Source organism: Microcaecilia unicolor, chromosome 6 (genome assembly GCF_901765095.1).
Source record: "Microcaecilia unicolor chromosome 6, aMicUni1.1, whole genome shotgun sequence".
Lineage (NCBI taxonomy): Eukaryota > Metazoa > Chordata > Amphibia > Gymnophiona > Siphonopidae > Microcaecilia > Microcaecilia unicolor.
In genome coordinates this window covers 105,231,628-105,250,903 of record NC_044036.1, presented here as the reverse complement: position 1 = coordinate 105,250,903, position 19,276 = coordinate 105,231,628, and the positions used below count along the sequence as shown (strand labels likewise).

General features: G+C 41.1%; 1 protein-coding gene across 1 annotated transcript in view; it reads right to left on the bottom strand.

Annotated features, from left to right (window-relative positions):
• Positions 1–19,276, bottom strand: part of VAV3 (vav guanine nucleotide exchange factor 3) — a 594,162-nt gene that overhangs the window by 227,875 nt on the left and 347,011 nt on the right. The window contains 1 exon segment of the mRNA XM_030206250.1: positions 17,743–17,788. Coding sequence (XP_030062110.1) covers positions 17,743–17,788 — 46 coding nt within the window.

Genomic DNA, 19,276 nt, shown 5'->3' with positions numbered 1-19,276 from the left:
AAAATTTAGGTCACTTGTGGAAATGACCAGATGTATGCTGTCAGATAGCAATCTCCCTAAAAGACTATGGGGGGAAGCCATTCTCACAGCAGTGTACCTACAAAACAGAATGCCAACTAAAGGCGCTGAGCGCACACCACATGAGACATGGCATGGTAGGAAGCCAAACCTGTCACACATAAGAACATTTGGAAGTACAGCATATGCTCATGTACCAAAGCAAAGAAGGCATAAGCTGGATTCCACAACAGAAAGGGGCATTTTAGTTGGCTATGCTCCAGGACACAAAGGATATAGAATTTTGAATCTGAAAACTGGCATTGTTGGCATAAGACATGTTACATATTTTGATGAAAACAAAAGGGTTGATAAAGGCTGGATTATCCCAGATGAGCCTTATCATCCAGAATATGAAACTAGAACCATAATAGACATGCCAGTGTATATAAATGCCATACCAAGGCAGATGTCTGAAAGCAACTCACCTGTATCTAACGAGGAACAGGCAGAGGAAACAGACACAGAAAGGATCATTGAAGAAGACAGTACAGTTGGAGAAGGGGAATCAATTGGAGAAGGACTCTCAGATATAGAGGATGCAGAAAGGTCAGACCAACCTGTTGTCAGACGCTCATCCAGGGAAAACAAAGGTGTTCCACCCCCAAGACTGTCTTACTTAACAAAGTCAGCAGAAGCTCAAGAGCCCTTAACATGGGATGAGATTGAGAAAATGCCAGCAGAAGAAGCTGCTGAATGGCATAAAGCTGCACAAGAAGAAATTGATGCATTGGATAAAAATAATACTTGGATTCTTACAAAATTACCTCCTGGCAAGAAAGCTATAGGATGCAAATGGGTATTCAAGTTAAAAAGGAATGCACAAGGAAAAGTGGAAAGGTATAAAGCCAGATTAGTGGCAAAGGGATATCTTCAAAAATATGGAGAAGATTTTGATGAAGTGTTTGCACCTGTAGTGAAACACACGACAATCAGAACACTTCTGAGCATTGCAGTCTCAAAAGGCATGCAAGTCAAACACATTGATGTGAAAACAGCATTTCTTCACGGAGATATAACTGAAGACTTGTACATGGAACAACCAACAGGTTTCATAAATACAAAACAAAGACAGCTAGTGTGTAAATTAAACAAAGGTCTTTATGGATTAAAGCAAAGTGCAGAATGTTGGAATGACAAATTGCATGAAATATTGACAAATTTAGGATTTAAGCAAGGTGAAGCAGATAAATGCTTGTACACTAGGTGCAGAAATGGACAATATGCATACATTTTAGCTTTTGTTGATGATCTGCTCATTGCAAGCAAAAGTGAGCAAGAGTACAAGGACATTGTAAAGTGTTTAAACCAGAATGTTGAGATAAAAGAACTTGGTAATGTGTCATACTATCTTGGTATAGAAATTGAGAAACAAAATGATGGTTCTTATCTTCTAAGCCAGAAGCAGAAAATAAATGAGCTTATTGAAAGTTTAGGTATGCAAGATGCCCAAGTTGTAAGCACTCCCATGATCACTGATTTTCTGAAGGATGAAACAGTAAGAGAACCTTTACCAGATAACATCCAATATAGATCAGCCATAGGTAAGCTTTTATATCTAGCTACCACGTACAGGGCTGATATAGCAAATGCAGTAGGAATTTTGAGCAGAAGGGTCAGCTCACCTACCAAATCAGATTGGACTGCAGTTAAAAGGATGGTAAGGTATTTAAAGGGTACCATTGATTGTAAATTAAAGATTTCAGCCAATAGTAATCCAAAACTAATATGTTACTGTGATTCAGATTGGGCAGGGGATCATTCTGATTATAAATCCACAAGTGGATATGTGTTTATGTATGGAAATGTACAAATTTCATGGGCCAGTCATAAACAAAGTATTGTGAGTTTGTCTTCTACAGAAGCTGAATATGTGGCTGTATCGGAAGCGTGCAGAGAACTGATGTGGATTGAAAAACTTTTGCTGGATTTTGGAATAGCTGAAAAGAGACCAATCCAGATAATGGAAGATAATCAGAGCTGCATCCGACTGTCACAGAATGACAAGGTTCAGTCACGCACCAAGCACATCGCAACGAAATACCACAACGTGCGAGAGTTGGCGAAAGAAGGGGTCATCAGTCTACACTATTGTCACACCAGTGAGATGACAGCTGACATCATGACCAAACCGTTACCCAGAGAACATTTTGTGAATCTGCGTATAAAGCTTGGACTTTGTATGAATAAATAATTGCATGACAGTTATGCATGAGAAGGGGTTTGTTGGAATGTAATTGTATTTTACATGCATTGCCTGTCACCTATTATTTCTCTGTGATTACTCTGTGACCTCTGATGTGAATTACTTAGAGAGGTCACACAGCTATGCAACTTCCTGTGGGGGATAGATGCAGCACATGCAGCACATGCAGCACATGGAGCTCATGATCTCTCCTAACCTGAGAGGATCTATGGTGGTGTGAGCATCCATTACCATCTAAGCACATGGAAGGAGCTGATAAGACAAATGTATAGTAATATGTATATATAAGCCTGTCTGATTATAATCTAACTACAAACTGTGAGTAAACAGATGTTTTGTTACTTCAACTTTAAAGTGACTCAGCAGTGAATTATTCAGGGGTGAATGAGAGAGAGATGAAGAAAGAAATTAACATTTCTAAAGCTGAAGCTGTGTGTACTAAAATCTGCTAATTATTTACTACAAATAATCCAACAAATTTTAGCTGCTGCCGATTAGCAGCAATAATTGCTTATTAGCGCCCAATTATTGCCAATTAAACACTCATTTGTCAAATAAGTTGCACGTGTAATTATAGAATGTGCCCGATGTGCATCAGATTTTGGCATGCAATTTTGGGCATCATATATAGAATCCAATAATCAATCAGTATGTAAATGCTAATGCCTGCTTTACCGAATTACCCCCTACAGGCAAAACCTTAGCACAGCTAAATGACCGATTTGTCAAGTAACCGATGGACTACATTGCTTTTATCTGTTTCACATGCTAACGTCGGCTTTGGTTTTTAAAACCAGACATGTTCCGCAGCATTCTTTCTCAACTCAAATTTCTGTTTTTTCAGCAAGCAGTTTTAAGTAAAAGCTTGGACAGCTTCTACTGTATATGTGCCAAGTTTATGCTTTTAACACTGTTAGAAGCACTAAAATCTCCCTGCAACGTGAACAGCGGGGTTGCATTAGCTTAGGCTCTCAGACTAGGTTATCAAGTCTTATACTAAGGCCATGATGAAATTGTTAATGCAGTAACTGGCACTGGAGACAAAAAGAAAACCGAAAGGAATCCCATGGAGAGTGTACACAGCAAATGACAGTGGAAAGTTGGAGAAGGCTTTGGAAAAACAAACAAGGTGATCATCACATCACAAAAACACTTTATCTTTGGTACACTGACAGGCTTATTTTCAAAACAGAAGGGCGTCCATCTTTCGACACAAATTGGGAGATGGGTGTCCTTCTCCCAGGGTCGCCCAAATCAGCATAATCGAAAGCCGATTTTGGGAGTCCTCAACTGTTTTCCGTCGCGAGGATGACCAAAGTTCACGGGGGCGTGTTGAAAGCATAGCAAAGGAGGGACTGAGGCGTGGCTAACACATGGGTGTCCTCGACTGATAATGGAAAAAAGAAGGGCATCCCTGACGAGCAATTGGGCAACTTTACTTGGTCCATTTTTTCTTATGACCAAGCCTCAAAAAGGTGCCCAAACTGACTAGATGACCATCGGAGGGAATCGGGGATGACCTCCCCTTACTCCCCGAGTGGTCACTAACCCCCTCCCATCCTCAAAAAAATTCTTTAAAAATATTGATTGCCAGCTTCTATGCCAGCCTCAGATGTCATACTCAGCTCCATCACAGCAGTATGCAGGTCCCTGGAGCAGTTTTAGTGGGTGCAGTGCAGTGGACCCAGGCTCATCCCCCCCACCTGTTACACTTGTGGTGGTAAATGTGAGTCCTTCAAAACCCACCAGAAACCCACTGTACCCACATCTAGGTGCCCACCTTCACCCCTTAGGGCTATGGTAGTGGTGTACAGTTGTGGGTAGTGGGCTTTGGGGAGATTTGGGGGGCTCAGCACACAAGGTAAGGGAGCTATGTACCTGGGAGCAATTTCTGAAATCCACTGCAGTGCCCGGTTGGTGTTCTGGCATGTCAGGGGGACCAGTGCACTACGAATGGTGGCTCCTCCCATGACCAAATGGCTTGGATTTGGTCGTTTCCGAGATGGGTGTCCTCGGTTTCCATTATCGGTGAAAATCGGGGACGACCATCTCTAAGGACGACCTAAATTTTGTGATTTGGGCATCCCCGACTATATTATTGAAACGAAAGATGGACGCCCATCTTGTTTCGATAATACGGGTTTCCCTGCCCCTTCGCTGGGGCGTCCTGCGAGGATGTCCTCAGGAAAACATTGGCGCCCCTTCCGATTATGCCCCTCTGATTCACTTGGTATGTGCATGTGCACCTGTTCCTGCATTTTTCACTCCCTTTTAAACCTACGAGAGACACTGTGTATTTTTTCTGCAATAGTGTTTTACACTGAAGTTTGCTACAGGAGCATCGTGAATACCAAGGTCTTTTTAAAGACCAGTTTAATAACTACAGAAGCGTTTCCCAATGTTAAATTCTGACAGTGCTTTGGATATATCATCAATTCATGACCCCTGAGGCAGGATGTGCCAAAACACAGTGCCTTGTCGGGCTTTGCACAATTTCTGCAAGTGCCAGAAATAAAGTGTTTTTGTGATTTTATGATCATCTTGTGTCTCTGATTTTTCCAAAGCCTTCAACAACTTCCAACTGTCAGTAATTGGCATTGATCATGTCTTTTTCATTGGGGGTAGGAAGAAACCCCAAAGTTAACATGGGTGGGCACTGGCCATACAGCTCTGAGATATACTACTCTAAATGACAAATAATGCCTCAGAGTACACCTGAAACCACTTAAATCTCCCTTATACACAAAACTCTTTGGTAGTTTTAATGCTCCTCACATATCCAAAGATGAGAACTATGAGAATGGCCATAGTCTACTTGCCGAAAATACATTTGCCTTAATGATTGCAAAACTCAGCCATACATGTGTCTTGTTTCAATACCTTCATAAGTACACCTGACAGTAGACTTCTAAACACTCTGAACAGCTGTCATACATCATGGGTGCACCTGAAATATGTTAAGTTCACAGGGGTAGATTTTCAGCCAGTGTAGTGACTCCTTAAGTTAAATGCTGACACTGTAGCTTAACGTAATCCAAATATTCAATCAGTGCTATACTTATAAGCAGCAACATTGAATACCCAGTTTCTGTGGTCATCGCATTGACATAATCCATTTAGTTTAGGCCTAAACTAGACAATTTATCTGGACAGTGGCTGAAAATCATCATTCTCTGGATTCTATAAAGATTACCAAAATTTGGCCACAGATCCCAGAACCAAACTAATTAGGTAATGAGCTGTCAATCAATTGTTGATGTTAACTGGCACTATACTCTGTTCTATAATACTACACACCTAAATTGTCTCGTACACAACTGAAAAGGGGGCACAGGAGGGTCAGTGGCGATCCCAAAATTTAGGGTCATTTAATGATTCCAACTACCATTTGCAACAGGTTTCAGCAGGTGTAAGTACTTATATGGCGCTCAAAAATGCATACATAAATATGGGTGTGTACCCAATTTGTGCATGCAATTTCATTAATTAATGAGCCAATTAGCACAGAGAATTGGGCACTAATAATTATTGGCACTAACTGGTATTAATTAAAATTTGCACACACATCTTCAGGCATTGGGATCTGCACGTAAAATTTACGTGTGGATCTGAAAAGCAGGCATGGTCATGGGATGAGCATGGGCGGATCAAGGGCATTCCTGGAATTTATGTGCGGTTTTATAGAATATGGTAGGTCCACACCTAATTTAGGCACAAGAATTTACACCAGGTTTTACCTGGTGCAAATCCTCATGTCAAAACTGGGCATGGATCCCTGCGCCAAACACTATTCTATAAATGGCGCACAGCTATGAGCGCCATTTATAGAATAACACTTAGCGCCTTTTGTTTTTTTTAATTAGCACCCATATTTGTAGAACTGATGCTTGATGCAGATTTTCCCAGCACCTAACTTTGAAAGTTCGCCCTGCTGTTCCATAAACTGGCAGTATATTATACGAATAGCACTGGGACATTCAATCAGATTTTAGGCCTGATACTATCCATAAGAGGGCTGAAAATCCAAGGACCAGTCACACATTTACTGGTCACCAGTGCACATAAGTTGACTTTGAATAACAGCCGACTGACTTCAAGGACTTACCAATGATAAACTATACACACACTTATGAAAACAATTCAATTATATTTAAAGATGTCTCAAGAGGAGGTATTTAAACTTGACCAGACCTAGGTCTGCTTAAAAGACACTCATCTAAACACCCATCGCAATACCCTGTGAAGTTTTGTTAAACCCTGCCCAAGTTTTGCAAATATCTTTCAAATGTTTTACAACAAATATACTGTAAAGCCCTATTACTCTGGATTTTCAAAAAAAGATAGAAAATAAGATTTGAAAGATTGTTTATTTTTTTAGTTTTTGTAGTTATAAATGCACAAGGAAAGGTAGTAGATGGGATACTAGAGGGATCCTTCAAACTTTTAAAACTCAAAGGTATGTTGTCTACTAGTAGTACTTGAACCGCACATTATAATGTACTTTTTTCAATGTTGTTTGCTGTTTATTTTATTTGCACTTGTTGGTTCAAGAAAATGACCTTTGAAAAATGAAATAAATATATAAATGCGCAAGGAAAATATTGTGGATATAAGATACCCCTGAAAGATGGTGTCATAGTATTGGACGTCTGTCATGAAATGCCTAGCCACCCATCTGGGGCAACCCCGCGGTCACTTAAAGATTACAGCAGCTCAGGTCTGCCTGCACCTGTTGCTTGTGCTCTACACTAGCACTCTCCTCCCACTGACTAGGTCACAACTCTCTCAACTTATTCCCAGTGATTTCTAGGTTACTGGGGCCACAATTCAAGTGGTACCACAGTTCCCAGAAAGCACTCAAAGACCCAACACACAAACCACCAGGATTCTTTTATCAGTCCAGACAGGCAGAGGCAATAAACTGAAAATTGTTTATGGTCTTAAAAATATTGAACAATGAACAGAAAAAAGTGCAATCAGCAAATAATAACGGGTAACTGAAAGGGAAAGGGAGATGGGACTTGATATTCACCTTTCTGTGGTTGTTGTTTTATTTTTTGTTTTTGCAACTACATTCAAAGCAGTTTACATAGTATATAAAGGTATTTATTTGTAACTGGGGCACTGGAGGGTTAAATGACTCATAACTTATAATGCTTGACATGATGTAATATTGTAAGCCACATTGAGCCTGCAAATAGGTGGGAAAATGTGGGATAGAAATGCAACAAATAAATAAATAACACTAACTTGACCTTTGTTTACTATCTAAGTAGTACCTGGGAAGATCAGGACATATAACTGTTCACAGGGCCTCAGCAAAGAGATTCTACTCTCTTTTCTTTCTGGCTAAGACTAGGGCAAAAGCCAGCACATTCCAAATGAAATTGAGCTCCTGGGCCAATCAGAGCCCAGAACAACAAGTTTCAAATGTATACTGCTCACAGTACTGCAGATCACTTCCTCACTGAGTGAAACTAAAGAGGGAGCACTCACTTTTCTATAACAGCTTTAACATAAAACACACACCTCTTGCTGGCCACTAAAAGAAATACACTTCAGGAAATATTTCAATACAGGTTAGAGGCTTAAAATACACTGACGGTCTTTTAGTAAAGATTAGCTCGCGTTATCTGCATCAGGTCTCTATAGGAATAATATGAGCCCTGATGTAGATAACTCGAGCTAATCTTTAGTAAAAGACCCCCACTGTTTCTTCACAGTGTCATTATTGACAATCAATTAACTTTTTTGCTCAAATATTTAAAGTGCATGTTTTATTTGAGAATTCTAGATCATTCTTGGATGGAGGGTTTGGACTAGGACCACTGAAGAAGAAGACAAATATGAATAGAAGTATGGTAGGCCTTGAATAATTTTCAGAAGACTGTGTTTGTGAAAAGCTAGGTAAACTAAAAGTAGACAAAGCAATGGGGCAGGATGGGATACTTCTAAGGGTACTGAAGGAACTTGGTGGAGTTCAGGCAGTTCCACAATGTGACCTTCTCTAGAGTTGGGAGCGGTCCCAGAAGGCTAGAGAAGGGCAGATGTGGTCCCTCTCCACTCTCCACAAAAGTGGAATTAAGAAGGAGAGTGGTAACTACAAGCCAGTTAGTCTGACCTCTGTGGTAAGCAAATTAAGGGGTCCTTTTACCAAGCTGTGGGAAAAAGGGCCCTGCAGTAGTGGCAGGAGCCATTTTCCCTGCACACCATGGCCCTTTTTATCACAGCAGGTAAAAAGCCCCTAAAACACAATGGCCATGAGGTAAGAAAACTTATCGTGTGGCCATGCAGCGGGGAGCCCTTACCGCCACCCATGTAATTTTAAATAAAAACAAAAACTTGGGCCACCAAACCTTACCTTGACCCCTGAAACCTTCTCACTTGACCCCCACCAGCGAAATGGGTCCCGATGACCCCCCAGTGACTGCAGGAAAAAGACTGCAAAAGCTGCAGTACTGAAGCCAGTAGGCCCAAATTTTGGGCCTAGTCGCACCTCCGGAGCACTACTGCACATGCACAAAAAAATGTGCATGCTCCAGAGACTCAACTAGGCTGAGACCAGCCATTTTCCTAGCACTCCTGGCCCCTAGAAGCTCATTTCTCAGCCGGGAAGCGCTGTGGATGGTCTCTCCTGAAGCGACCTCCTCCCAGGAGACCCCAACACAAACAGCTCTGACCACTAATGATCCTGCGAGCCCAGAAACAGCCACAAACCTCCAACTCCCCAAACTAGGTACCTTTTTATTTTAATTCCAGAAATATTTCGCTCTTCTACAGAATACTGAACTGTCAAATCAATTATGGACTGTAAACAGTTTACTAATATATTCCAAAGCTGAGAGGTGCTAAAAAGAACTATGAGGAGGAAAAGACCTCAAACCGTCCAGGTGCTGGGGATACTTCACACCCAATATCTTCAAAGCACTCTCTAGACCGTTACTTATCACTGGCCCAAAAACCTCCTCTGTCCCTATGCTGTTTTATCAAGCACCAGATTTTTTTTAAAATTTTTATCCACTTGCACATTCAAAACATCTTCACAAAATCTACTTATACAATATATAGATAGTAATTAAGGTCACTTAGCTTCTGAATTTGTCAAGCTGTTGAACACCTGGTGCCAATACTCCCAACGGGGACCTGTTTCGCCCACCGGCTTTCTCAAGGGAGATATCACTGGCACTTTCTTGTGTTCATTCACTCTTTGGCTGTCAGTTTTGCTACTGACCTTTGAAATTTATTATACTGGATTATCTCACTATCCCTCCTCAGTGCTGATTCTATACAGTCTATCAAAGGTATTAAGATTTTCCCATGGTAAATTACTTGCTCTGCAATGACAGAAGTATGAAGCTTCTAGGAAAAGTGTGCTTTTTTGCATGGCTCCTTTGTTGTAGAATAGCTTAGCACAGTGATTTTCAACCTTTTTCATCTCGCAGCACACTTACAAGGCACACCACTGGAATCTAACCCATACCCACCCATCCCTGTTAAGATCCATTCCATCCCCACAAGTAATCTCCTCCATCCCCATTCGTACCTGTAACCTTCAGAAGTAGTTATTTCATTTAATAATGCTACTGAAATACATTAGAGTACCAATATACTTGGCTACTGGGAAACTGGATCAAGATGGATTGTTACAGATTTCTACACAGACACCACATGCCAGTAGAATCCTTCACTTCAGCTGCAGATGTAGAACATGACTCTCATCTGATACCAAATAGGGAACCGCAAAAAACACACAGACAAAAACTGAAAGCAGAGATACCAGACTCGGCATGTTGTACAACACCAGAGAAATAGAAAGAAATGCAAGTCCTCCTGAATAGTGCAAAATAAAGCCGACAGATATAAATTCTCAACACTGACATAATTCAATCACTAAACTTTAAATAAAATCATTTTCCTACCTTTGTAGTCTGGTGATTTTATTATTCTAATCATCTTGCTCCCAATCTTTGGCTCTGCTTTCCTTTGTCTGTGCTCTTAACTCTGTTTCCAGGGCCTCCTTTCCATTTGTAATTTATTTTCTCACCTCCTGCCCTATGTCCGCTTGGTACTGATCTTTCACGTTCAGCTTTCTTCAATTTCTCTGCCTCCTTCTCAAATCTCACTGGTCTCCCCCTCTTTCATTCCCTTCCCTATATGTGCAGCCTGTCTTCCCTCTCTTTCAAGTATTATCTTTTTTCCTACCTCACTCCACCCACTACTTGGGCCTCTCTCTCCTCTCCGCTTCAATTCTTCAAACTTTGCTTTTCTGGCAGTTATTAGAACAGGCCTTCCTGAGGTTTTCCCTCCTACACGGAAAAGGAAGGACCCTGGGGCTGACCAGAGAAAGGCCTATTCAGCAGTTATTAGAACAGGCCTTCCTTTGACCGTCCTGAGACTTTTTCTCCTACACGGAAAAGGAAGGACCCTGGGGCTGGCCAGAGGAAGGCCTATTCTAATACCTGCTGGCAACCGCAAAATTTGAAGAATTGCAGCGGAGAGGAGAGAAACCCAAGGTGGAAGATCGTAGGCATCGCACGATTTGCTTCATTATCTGGAGAGGATTCCCGGCTCCCCACAGAACACCTGGGGAGCAGTTGCAGTACACTGGTTGAAAAATGCTGGCTTAGCACATGAAAACAAGAAATTAGAGATAACACAACTCTAAAAACTTACAGGTCAATATCCAGCCCATGGTGGACAACATTTCTTTAAATGCTGACTGCCGCCGGCTAATTTAGGCCCAGATATTCAATGCCAGGCCCTATCTGGGCACCATCACTCAATATCCACGTCTTTAAATAGTGCCCAGAATAATGCAGGCACAGTCAATATTCAGTGCCATACTCGCACAGCTAACTGGACAAAGTTAAGAAGACCTTCTTTTGTGTAGTCCCACATGCTTGGTTAACTATGCAAGCACTGGCGCGGAATGTCACTAGTGCCGACTGCTCTCTGACTCTGCCCTGGACCTCCCTGGCATTAATTGGCAAGTGCTGTGATTGTCACACTGGATTTTTAGCAGCACTGTGCTGTTAAGTGTCACTAAAAACTAGAGGAAGGCCTGCTCACCATGATTTAACGAGACAGGAGCCTCTCCTGATTGGTTAAATCAGTCTGAATATCGACAAAGAACAGATTAAGACCGAGTTTTTCTTTGAGCTGAATTTTTGTCCTTATGGGCATGAGAAGAGGTCAGACCCACACTTACCCTGCAGACGGGCCTGCTCCAGCTGTCATGGGTCCGATGGATCACTTTGCAATGAGCAGCCAAGGTCCCGGACCGCAGGCATCGCTGCAAGGGCTGGTGAGGGAAGAAGAACCCCCCCTCCTCCTGCCTGACACAGACACCATCTGCTGGTTAAGTTCCGGTGCTATAAAAATAGGACATATTTTTGTAGCAAATGGAAATGGCACGCGCTAAGGGTGGGAACTACCGCTGGGTTCCTGAAGTAATTCTGGGCTGGTGCGCAGCAAGCCTGTGGTGGGCTTACTGCTACTTAGTAAAAGAGCCGCATAGTTCCTTGGATCCCTGAGATTTGTAGCATGGAATGTTGCCATGATTTGGGTTTCTGCCAGGACTGGCCTGGCCACTGTTAGAAACGGGATACTGGGCTAGATGGACCATTGGTCTGACCCAATGTTCTTATGTTCTCTTGTGGACTATTATGGGTGAAGGTAGATATATTTTTTGGTATTGTGGGCAATATTTGTGTAATTGGTTAGTATTTCTTACTTCATCCTGTTTTCTGTACCCAAGTGTATTTTCTTGGTAATTTTTTTTTATTATAAAAGATTAAAAAGAAAAGATCGAAATCAAGTATGCATATGTAATATCGCATCATACCATATGCTATAAGTTTATCTTGTTGGTCAGACTGGATAGACCATACAGGTCTTTATCTGATGTCATCTACAATGCTATGACCCCTTGGTTATTTGTAGAAATGTTTGGCTAAAGCAAGAAATGGAATGGTGATTGTAAACTACAGATACCCCTCCCTGTGTATCACTAGCATGGAATCAGTTACCTAAGCCAATCTGATTGACAACAGATATGAATAAATTTAAGAAAGTTTTGAACTTAAGAGTTAAGAGAACAGATAGAGAGCAGCAGAATCAGATACTGGGGCCAGCATGATCAGAAAAACAAAGTTTATGGAATAGGGGATTAAATGTTTTATATCATCCTGTGCTCAGGCAATACTGTATTTTATATAATGATCGTTACGTAAATTCTTTTCTTGGGTTTTAAAAAATTTTTATTTCAAGATTATGTATGTATGAAGTGAATCTGCCTACGAATAGGTGGAATATAAATTCTTAAACTTAAACTTATATTTTTTGGAAACAAATTGTAACTTTAAACCTATTGTCTATTGTCTTTGATTATGGAGTCTGTTTTTCCTCCCTAATTTTGATTGACTGTACACCACGTGGATGCCTGGCTTTGAGTGGTAAAGTAAATTGTTTAAATATTACAGAAACATCAGAAACAAATCAATTATGAAATAAAGAAAATATCAATGGATTTTTTTACCAGCTATTTTACTACTAAACAACCACAAAAGTTATATTCATGTTCTAGTGTCACTTCAGTGACATTAGTACACACTTCCTTCCACTCTCAGACACTCTGTATAGTAACACAGAATCGTGCAAAAAGAAATATTCAAAGGCTTACCATACCATATCATAGCAAAAGTAAATCCCACGACTCTAACAGCAACAGCCTTATCTATGAAAAGGTAGCATTACAAATATTACACCAGGCCCCAGAACACCAAACACACCACCTACTGAGAAAACAGAACAAGCTGGAATGCTCGCCACAGAAACTACGCACTCGAACTATTACTGCACCCCAGTCATACTTACACAACATGGGCAGACCCCACCAAATACAGAACAAAGGGATGCAAATTAGGAAAGCAAGCCAGATTATTTCAGCAGCAGAATACTGAGCAAAATTCAAAGCTGTAAGACAAGTACATTCCTAAAACTGACACATTCCAATAAATGAAAGGTCAACTTTAAAATACTTTCTTTGTACCTCTGTTGGTCCAGGACTATTTTTTCCACTTTCTCTGTCAGTCTTTTTTAAAACCTTTTCTGGGGTCTTCCCCCTCTCCGCATATTTTCAATTTCTTCTCTGTCTTCTTCCTCTTTTCCCCAACATCTCTCTCTTGACAAGCATATTTCCCTAGTCTGTTTCTCTGTCTATCCATACCTATGATTTTTCTCCTCCTCCTCCTCCCTTTTTCTCACCTCAACATTCTTCATTTTGCTCATTTTCACTTCTCACCTAGCTAGTACTTTTCCATCTTCTAGTCTCATTTCTCTCATTATCCCTCACTTTCACTCCTTCCCCAGTCCTCTATTCCTCTTTTTTCACCCACTTTCAAGTCCCCCATTTCCACCCACTGTACTTACCCCCCCAAACTCATTTACCTTCCTCTGCCTCCCAGCAGCCCTCACTTCTTCCCTGTTACTCACCCTCTTCCCTCTTATCTTCTGTTTTAGAAGTGTGACCACTAAGTTACTCATCACAGGGGTCAGGCTATAGTTTCCAACATCCTCCTTACTTCTACTCCTGATTCTAAGGAAGCATAGAAAAGGACATATAGCCAGTGGTGTAGTTAGGTGGGTTGCTAGGGGAGCAGTCGCTCCCCCAAACGGAGTTGCGCCGGCGCCTATTTTTTCTCGCCGTGTTGCACTGAAAATGCGTGCCGGCACAGGCGGAAGTCCGCTCTCGCTCCCCCCGCGCCGTCAGCCTGTCTCAACCTGGCTCCGCTTCTGCATATAGCACTGCAGTGCTTCTCTAAGGAGTCTTTTTACCAAGCTCCGGTAAAAAAAGGCCCTGTGGTAGTGTCAGGGGCCCTTTTTACCGCACTGGGTAAAAAGCTCCTAAAAAAGACATGGCCATGTGGTAAGATTATTCTTACCACATGACCATGTGGGGGGGAGCACTTATCGCCACCCACCGAGGTGTCGGTAAGGGCTCCCGCAGTAATCTGGTGGTAACTGAGCAGCCCGCGGCACTGCTCAATTACCGCTGGGTTAGCACCACACTACAAACTACAGAATTATTTTCCATAGCGCCAGAAATGGCGTGTGCTTGAGGCAGAACTACCGCCGGCAGCTGCGTTGAGCCACTGGTAGTTCTGGGTTGCCACATGCAACCATTTAGTTAAAAGGCCCCTAAGTTTCTTTAGTACCCTCAGATGAATGTCATCCAGCCCTGTCACTCTTACTTTGTCACTGCTGGAGAATAAGGTACATTTCTAGCCTCAGAACATATACAAAAGTGTGATTCAACTAAAATGAAAGGTTCATCGATGTGGAGGAATTCAACATACTAGAACTCTTTTTCTCAAGATAAAGGTCTACAGTAGGCCTGATTACATTATACACAGTCAAAGGTCATACAGAAATCTCTATACCTCCAGAGCAATGAACAATAATTTAGGATAGAAATGAGGTTTCATCATTTCCACAGAAAAAAAATATTTACACAAAGTATTAAAGCCGTTGATATGCTGCTTCCTGAGCAAGTTGCCCTGGCCAACTTGAAAAGAGAGCCAAGAGCTATGTCTTGACACAATTTATAGAGTTTCTGAGCCATAAGTCAGGGATAACTAGTGCCAAGCTCACATATAAATCAGACACCTGTCTAGTCTCTGGAGGCTCCAGTTACATGTAAACCCTTACTTATAGTATGATCCAGGTCAAGATTACTTCTGATGTACTTTCCAATCGAAAGCATCATCCAGTGCTCCATGCAGACACAGTAATTTAAAGAACAACATGCAACCAGTGTGACAAAGGATCTCTTGCTTATATCAGGACTACAAAAATACCTGAAACTGTGCATGCATGTAGGAGCACAGTAAAAAAAAGGCCTTGTTAATAAGTTTCACTATCACAATAAAATGTGGATAAACAATGTACAGTAAAAACACTCATGAACCCCATCTAATCTGGACACCAGATAGTTTCTTAAAGCCTCTATTAAACTTTGACCTTGAGTGAAAGTTACAGGGAAATAACAGCTTCTCAGATTTGCAAGTCAGTGTTCTGAAAACTATATTAACACAGTAAAGGATTATATTGTCTCTTACATGATTTGCTTTCTTTCTGTGGGTTTACATCTGTCAAGCAAGGCTGTCCTCCTGACCTGGCATCCAATTTACAAAATGCAAATGAGCACACAAAATTTTATCAACAGGGACATTTTAGTCTGGAAACAATTACCTTCCCATATCATCTCAAGTGACCTCTAAGAGAATAAATTACTAGTTACTAAACTAATGCTCAAATGCTCAGGACTTTGAATGAAACCTTGTGATGTTTATTTCAGAGTAGCATAACAGCCATTAGATTATGTTTAATGATTAATCATAGCAGCCTCTGATTAGATCCTTTGCTTTGTCCCCGTTTTAACAATATATGCTGATAAATACGGGAGAACTCCTACATGGGATAATATCATTACATGGGAGGGCTTGGAAAGAACACAACACTGAAAATAAAACCCTTGCATTTTATTAAAAGACAATTTTTAGAGTACTATACATCTTGATTATCCAATGTAAATGGGACCAACTCATCGGATAAATGAAAAGTCAGATAATACGACAAAGATAAGCATGTATGTGCCTTCCCATACATGTTTGTACAACATAAACATATATGTGCCAGCGCAAACATGATTATGCTCTAGTTTTCAACTCGTGGACATTTTCACCTTTTTTTTTTTCTAAAATGGATGTTTATACCACTCGTACTCTGCACATAAACATCCATTTCTCCTGTATTGTAGAACAGGCTCTAGGTCCTCAGGTTCTGTTTTGAAATACAAGTGAAACTTGAGATTTCCTGACCTGGATGATTCAATTCCGACTTCTATATCCTGTCTAAAATGGGGCTGTAAATCTCATACAATCGATGCTATTTTCCCAGTGCCTACTTTTATGCGTCTCCATCCCAGTGCATTTTTTTAACACCTACTTGAGCATAATCACCTTCATATCTCTGGCATTGCCCCCTCTAAGCTGAGCAGGACTGCTCTACCTATAGCCCTGCCAGTGGGGGGCATTGTTTTGCTACCACATTTTCAATAGTGAGCGATAAGTAAACTCTGCAGGACTCCAGGGTACCTGCCTGTGTCTAGTGATTGAAAAGAAAGTATTGAAGCACCGCCCCCTACTGGCGGCAATGCAGTTGGAGGACAGCCTAGAGGGAACAGTGATCTCTGAACTACTGTTATTATCCAAGTGAATGCTAACAATGCTGAACAGATCAGGCAAGGAAACTGCCTTCAGGGTAGCAGGCAAGCACTCCCCCCCCCCCCCCCCCAAACCTTTACGATGATAGAGTACTGCATGCCCTGCTCAAACTATTTTCAGGTTTGTGCACTTTAAAACCTTTAACCATTCATGATTTACTTTTATTCCGAACCGTATTGCCACCTTCGTAACAAATGTTCAGTAATTAGTAAGAGAGGCAGAGAAACACGTAAAGGACAAAAACATAATTACTCCAAAATAATGGTAAGGGAAATTTCAGAATGTTAAACACTAGAACTGCTGAGCTCTTGCAGGAAAATAATTGGTCTCCTGGGGAGAAGTTCATTCAGTTTTGAATGGGTTGAAAAGAAACAATGTAATTTCTGGTAATAGCCATTGGACACACTTTTGTATAAAACGTTTTATTAAACACAGTTAAAACAATCGCATTGAAGGAATATTGCATTGTAATCTGGGCAAGTTTTCATGTGAACAGCCACTGCAACTGAACTCTGTAATGGTACTGTGGAGGCGTATATGCTGGCCAGGAGCCTGGAAGCCTTCTTCTAAACAAACAAATTGTACAAGTCTCATTTATAAAAACAAGGAAGTCAAGTACCATGAACACAGCAGTCAGCTGACTATACCCTTGCAAGTGCAAACAGGTTGATGTTTCAACTAGACGACACAAAATCGTTCAGCTTCATACACAGTTAGCAGTCAAACCATGTAACAAAAAGTCTTTAACGATTTTTTTTGATAGTGTGACTAGCAGCAGGGTGCAGCGGTACCTTCGCTTCTGCATAGGTTTTGGTGAATTTTAAAGAGAGCCTACCTGAGCAGTTTCTTTTTGAAAATGTGCTAGAATGCACATGTACTACTTGCGTGTCTTTGCCCTACTATAGCTGAGCACGGACTTGTGTGATAGAAAATTTGCACATATATTTTAAACCTGTTTGCTTTCTTCTTCCCTGATTTTACCCCCTCTCCCCCCAACCCTGGAATGATTCTAATTTAAGGTAATAGCATGTACATGGTAATTCTCTAAAGTGCAGATACGTTTCACTGCTATACAGTAGCCACTTTTCGAATAGCTGGATATATCTGCCTAACACCAAGGTTAAAATGGTACCTCCTTACCAAGAACCTGAAAATCTACCTCAAAGAGATCAGTGGTCTAAGAAAGAGACAAACCTGAATCCAGATGTTTCGATGTTCTTCGGATTCCATCAGTGCGCTTCTACACAAGAAAATACAAATCAGACACAAACACATGAACAGATTTACTTGAGAGGTGAAACCTAGCCATGTATTAAACATACCAAATGCCAAATGATTTCCAATTTATATGCATTTTTTTTACAATTTTGCATTTTTTGTTAAACTTCATATCAGATCTCTGTAATCTCACCCACAAAACAAAATTATTATTTAACCATGTGACTTCAGGTAAGTTTAGATAAGGTAGAAGATGAACCAGGAAAAATGCAACAGCCCATATAATACAGCTGACTCCATTCCTAAACTCTGTAGGCAACACTATGGTAAAACTTTTATTCATCTTCTATTTAAGTTATTCTTCATTTTTTCCATTTCAGCCTAATGTTTTGCATTATCTCTAAATCAGCAATAGGTAACCTGTAACTTTTTTAATCTAAATAGTGAAAGCCTACAGATTGCAAGCTAGCTTCAGGTTTGCTCCTAACTCTTTTTTGTAGGATTCTAATGGGGGAATTCTATATACGGCACCTAACGTTAGGTGAATTCGGCATGGGAAAGCATTCTAATGGATGTGAGGTACCAAAACAGGGCAGGAATGGTAGATCCACGTGAAAATACACTTATGCACCCATTTATAGAGTAGCGCCTAAGTGTTCCTGCGTGATTCTGCAAAGGGGCATGGCAATGGGAGGGACTTAAGTGGGTCAGGGGTGTTCTCTTAAAATGTGCGCAGCGCAGTGTTATACAATAGTGCGGGTCTGTGCCCAACTTGTGCACCAGGATTTACACCTGGTTTCAGTTGGTGTAACTCCTTGCACCCAAGGTTGAGCACACATTCTGGTGCTACCTGCTATTCTATCACAGAATGCCTGTTATAAAATACCGTTCAACGTCGATTTTTTTTCCATGCCAAATATCCTGAGTGATGTGTCTACAAAATCTTGAGTGGTGTAGAACAAGTAGAAGTGAATCAATTTTTCACTCGTTCCAAAAGTACAAAGACTAGGGGACACTCAAGGAAGTTACATGGAAATACTTTTGAAACAAATAGGAGGACATATTTTTTCACTCAATGAATAGTTAAGCTCTGGAACTCTTTGCCGGAGGAAGTAGTAACAGCGGTTAACGCATCTGGGTTTAAAAAAGGTTTGGACAAGCTCCTGGAGGAAACGTTCATAGTCTGTTACTGAGATGGACAAGCGGGAAGCCACTGCTTGCCCTGGGATTGGTAGCATGGAATGCTGCCACTATTTGGGTTTCTGCCAGGTACTTGTGATTTGGCTTGGCCACTATTGGAAACAGGACACTGGGCTAGATGGACAATTGGTCTGACCCAGTATGCTATTCTTATGTTCTTATGTAATTCTGGGTGTCATTTATTGAATCTAGGCTAAATGTGAACTAGTGAAGCTTGGGGCTTAGCATTAGCCTAATGATTAGTGCAGTGGGCTCAGAACTAAAGAAGACCAGTTCAAATCCCACTGTGGCTCCTTGTGACCTTGAGCAG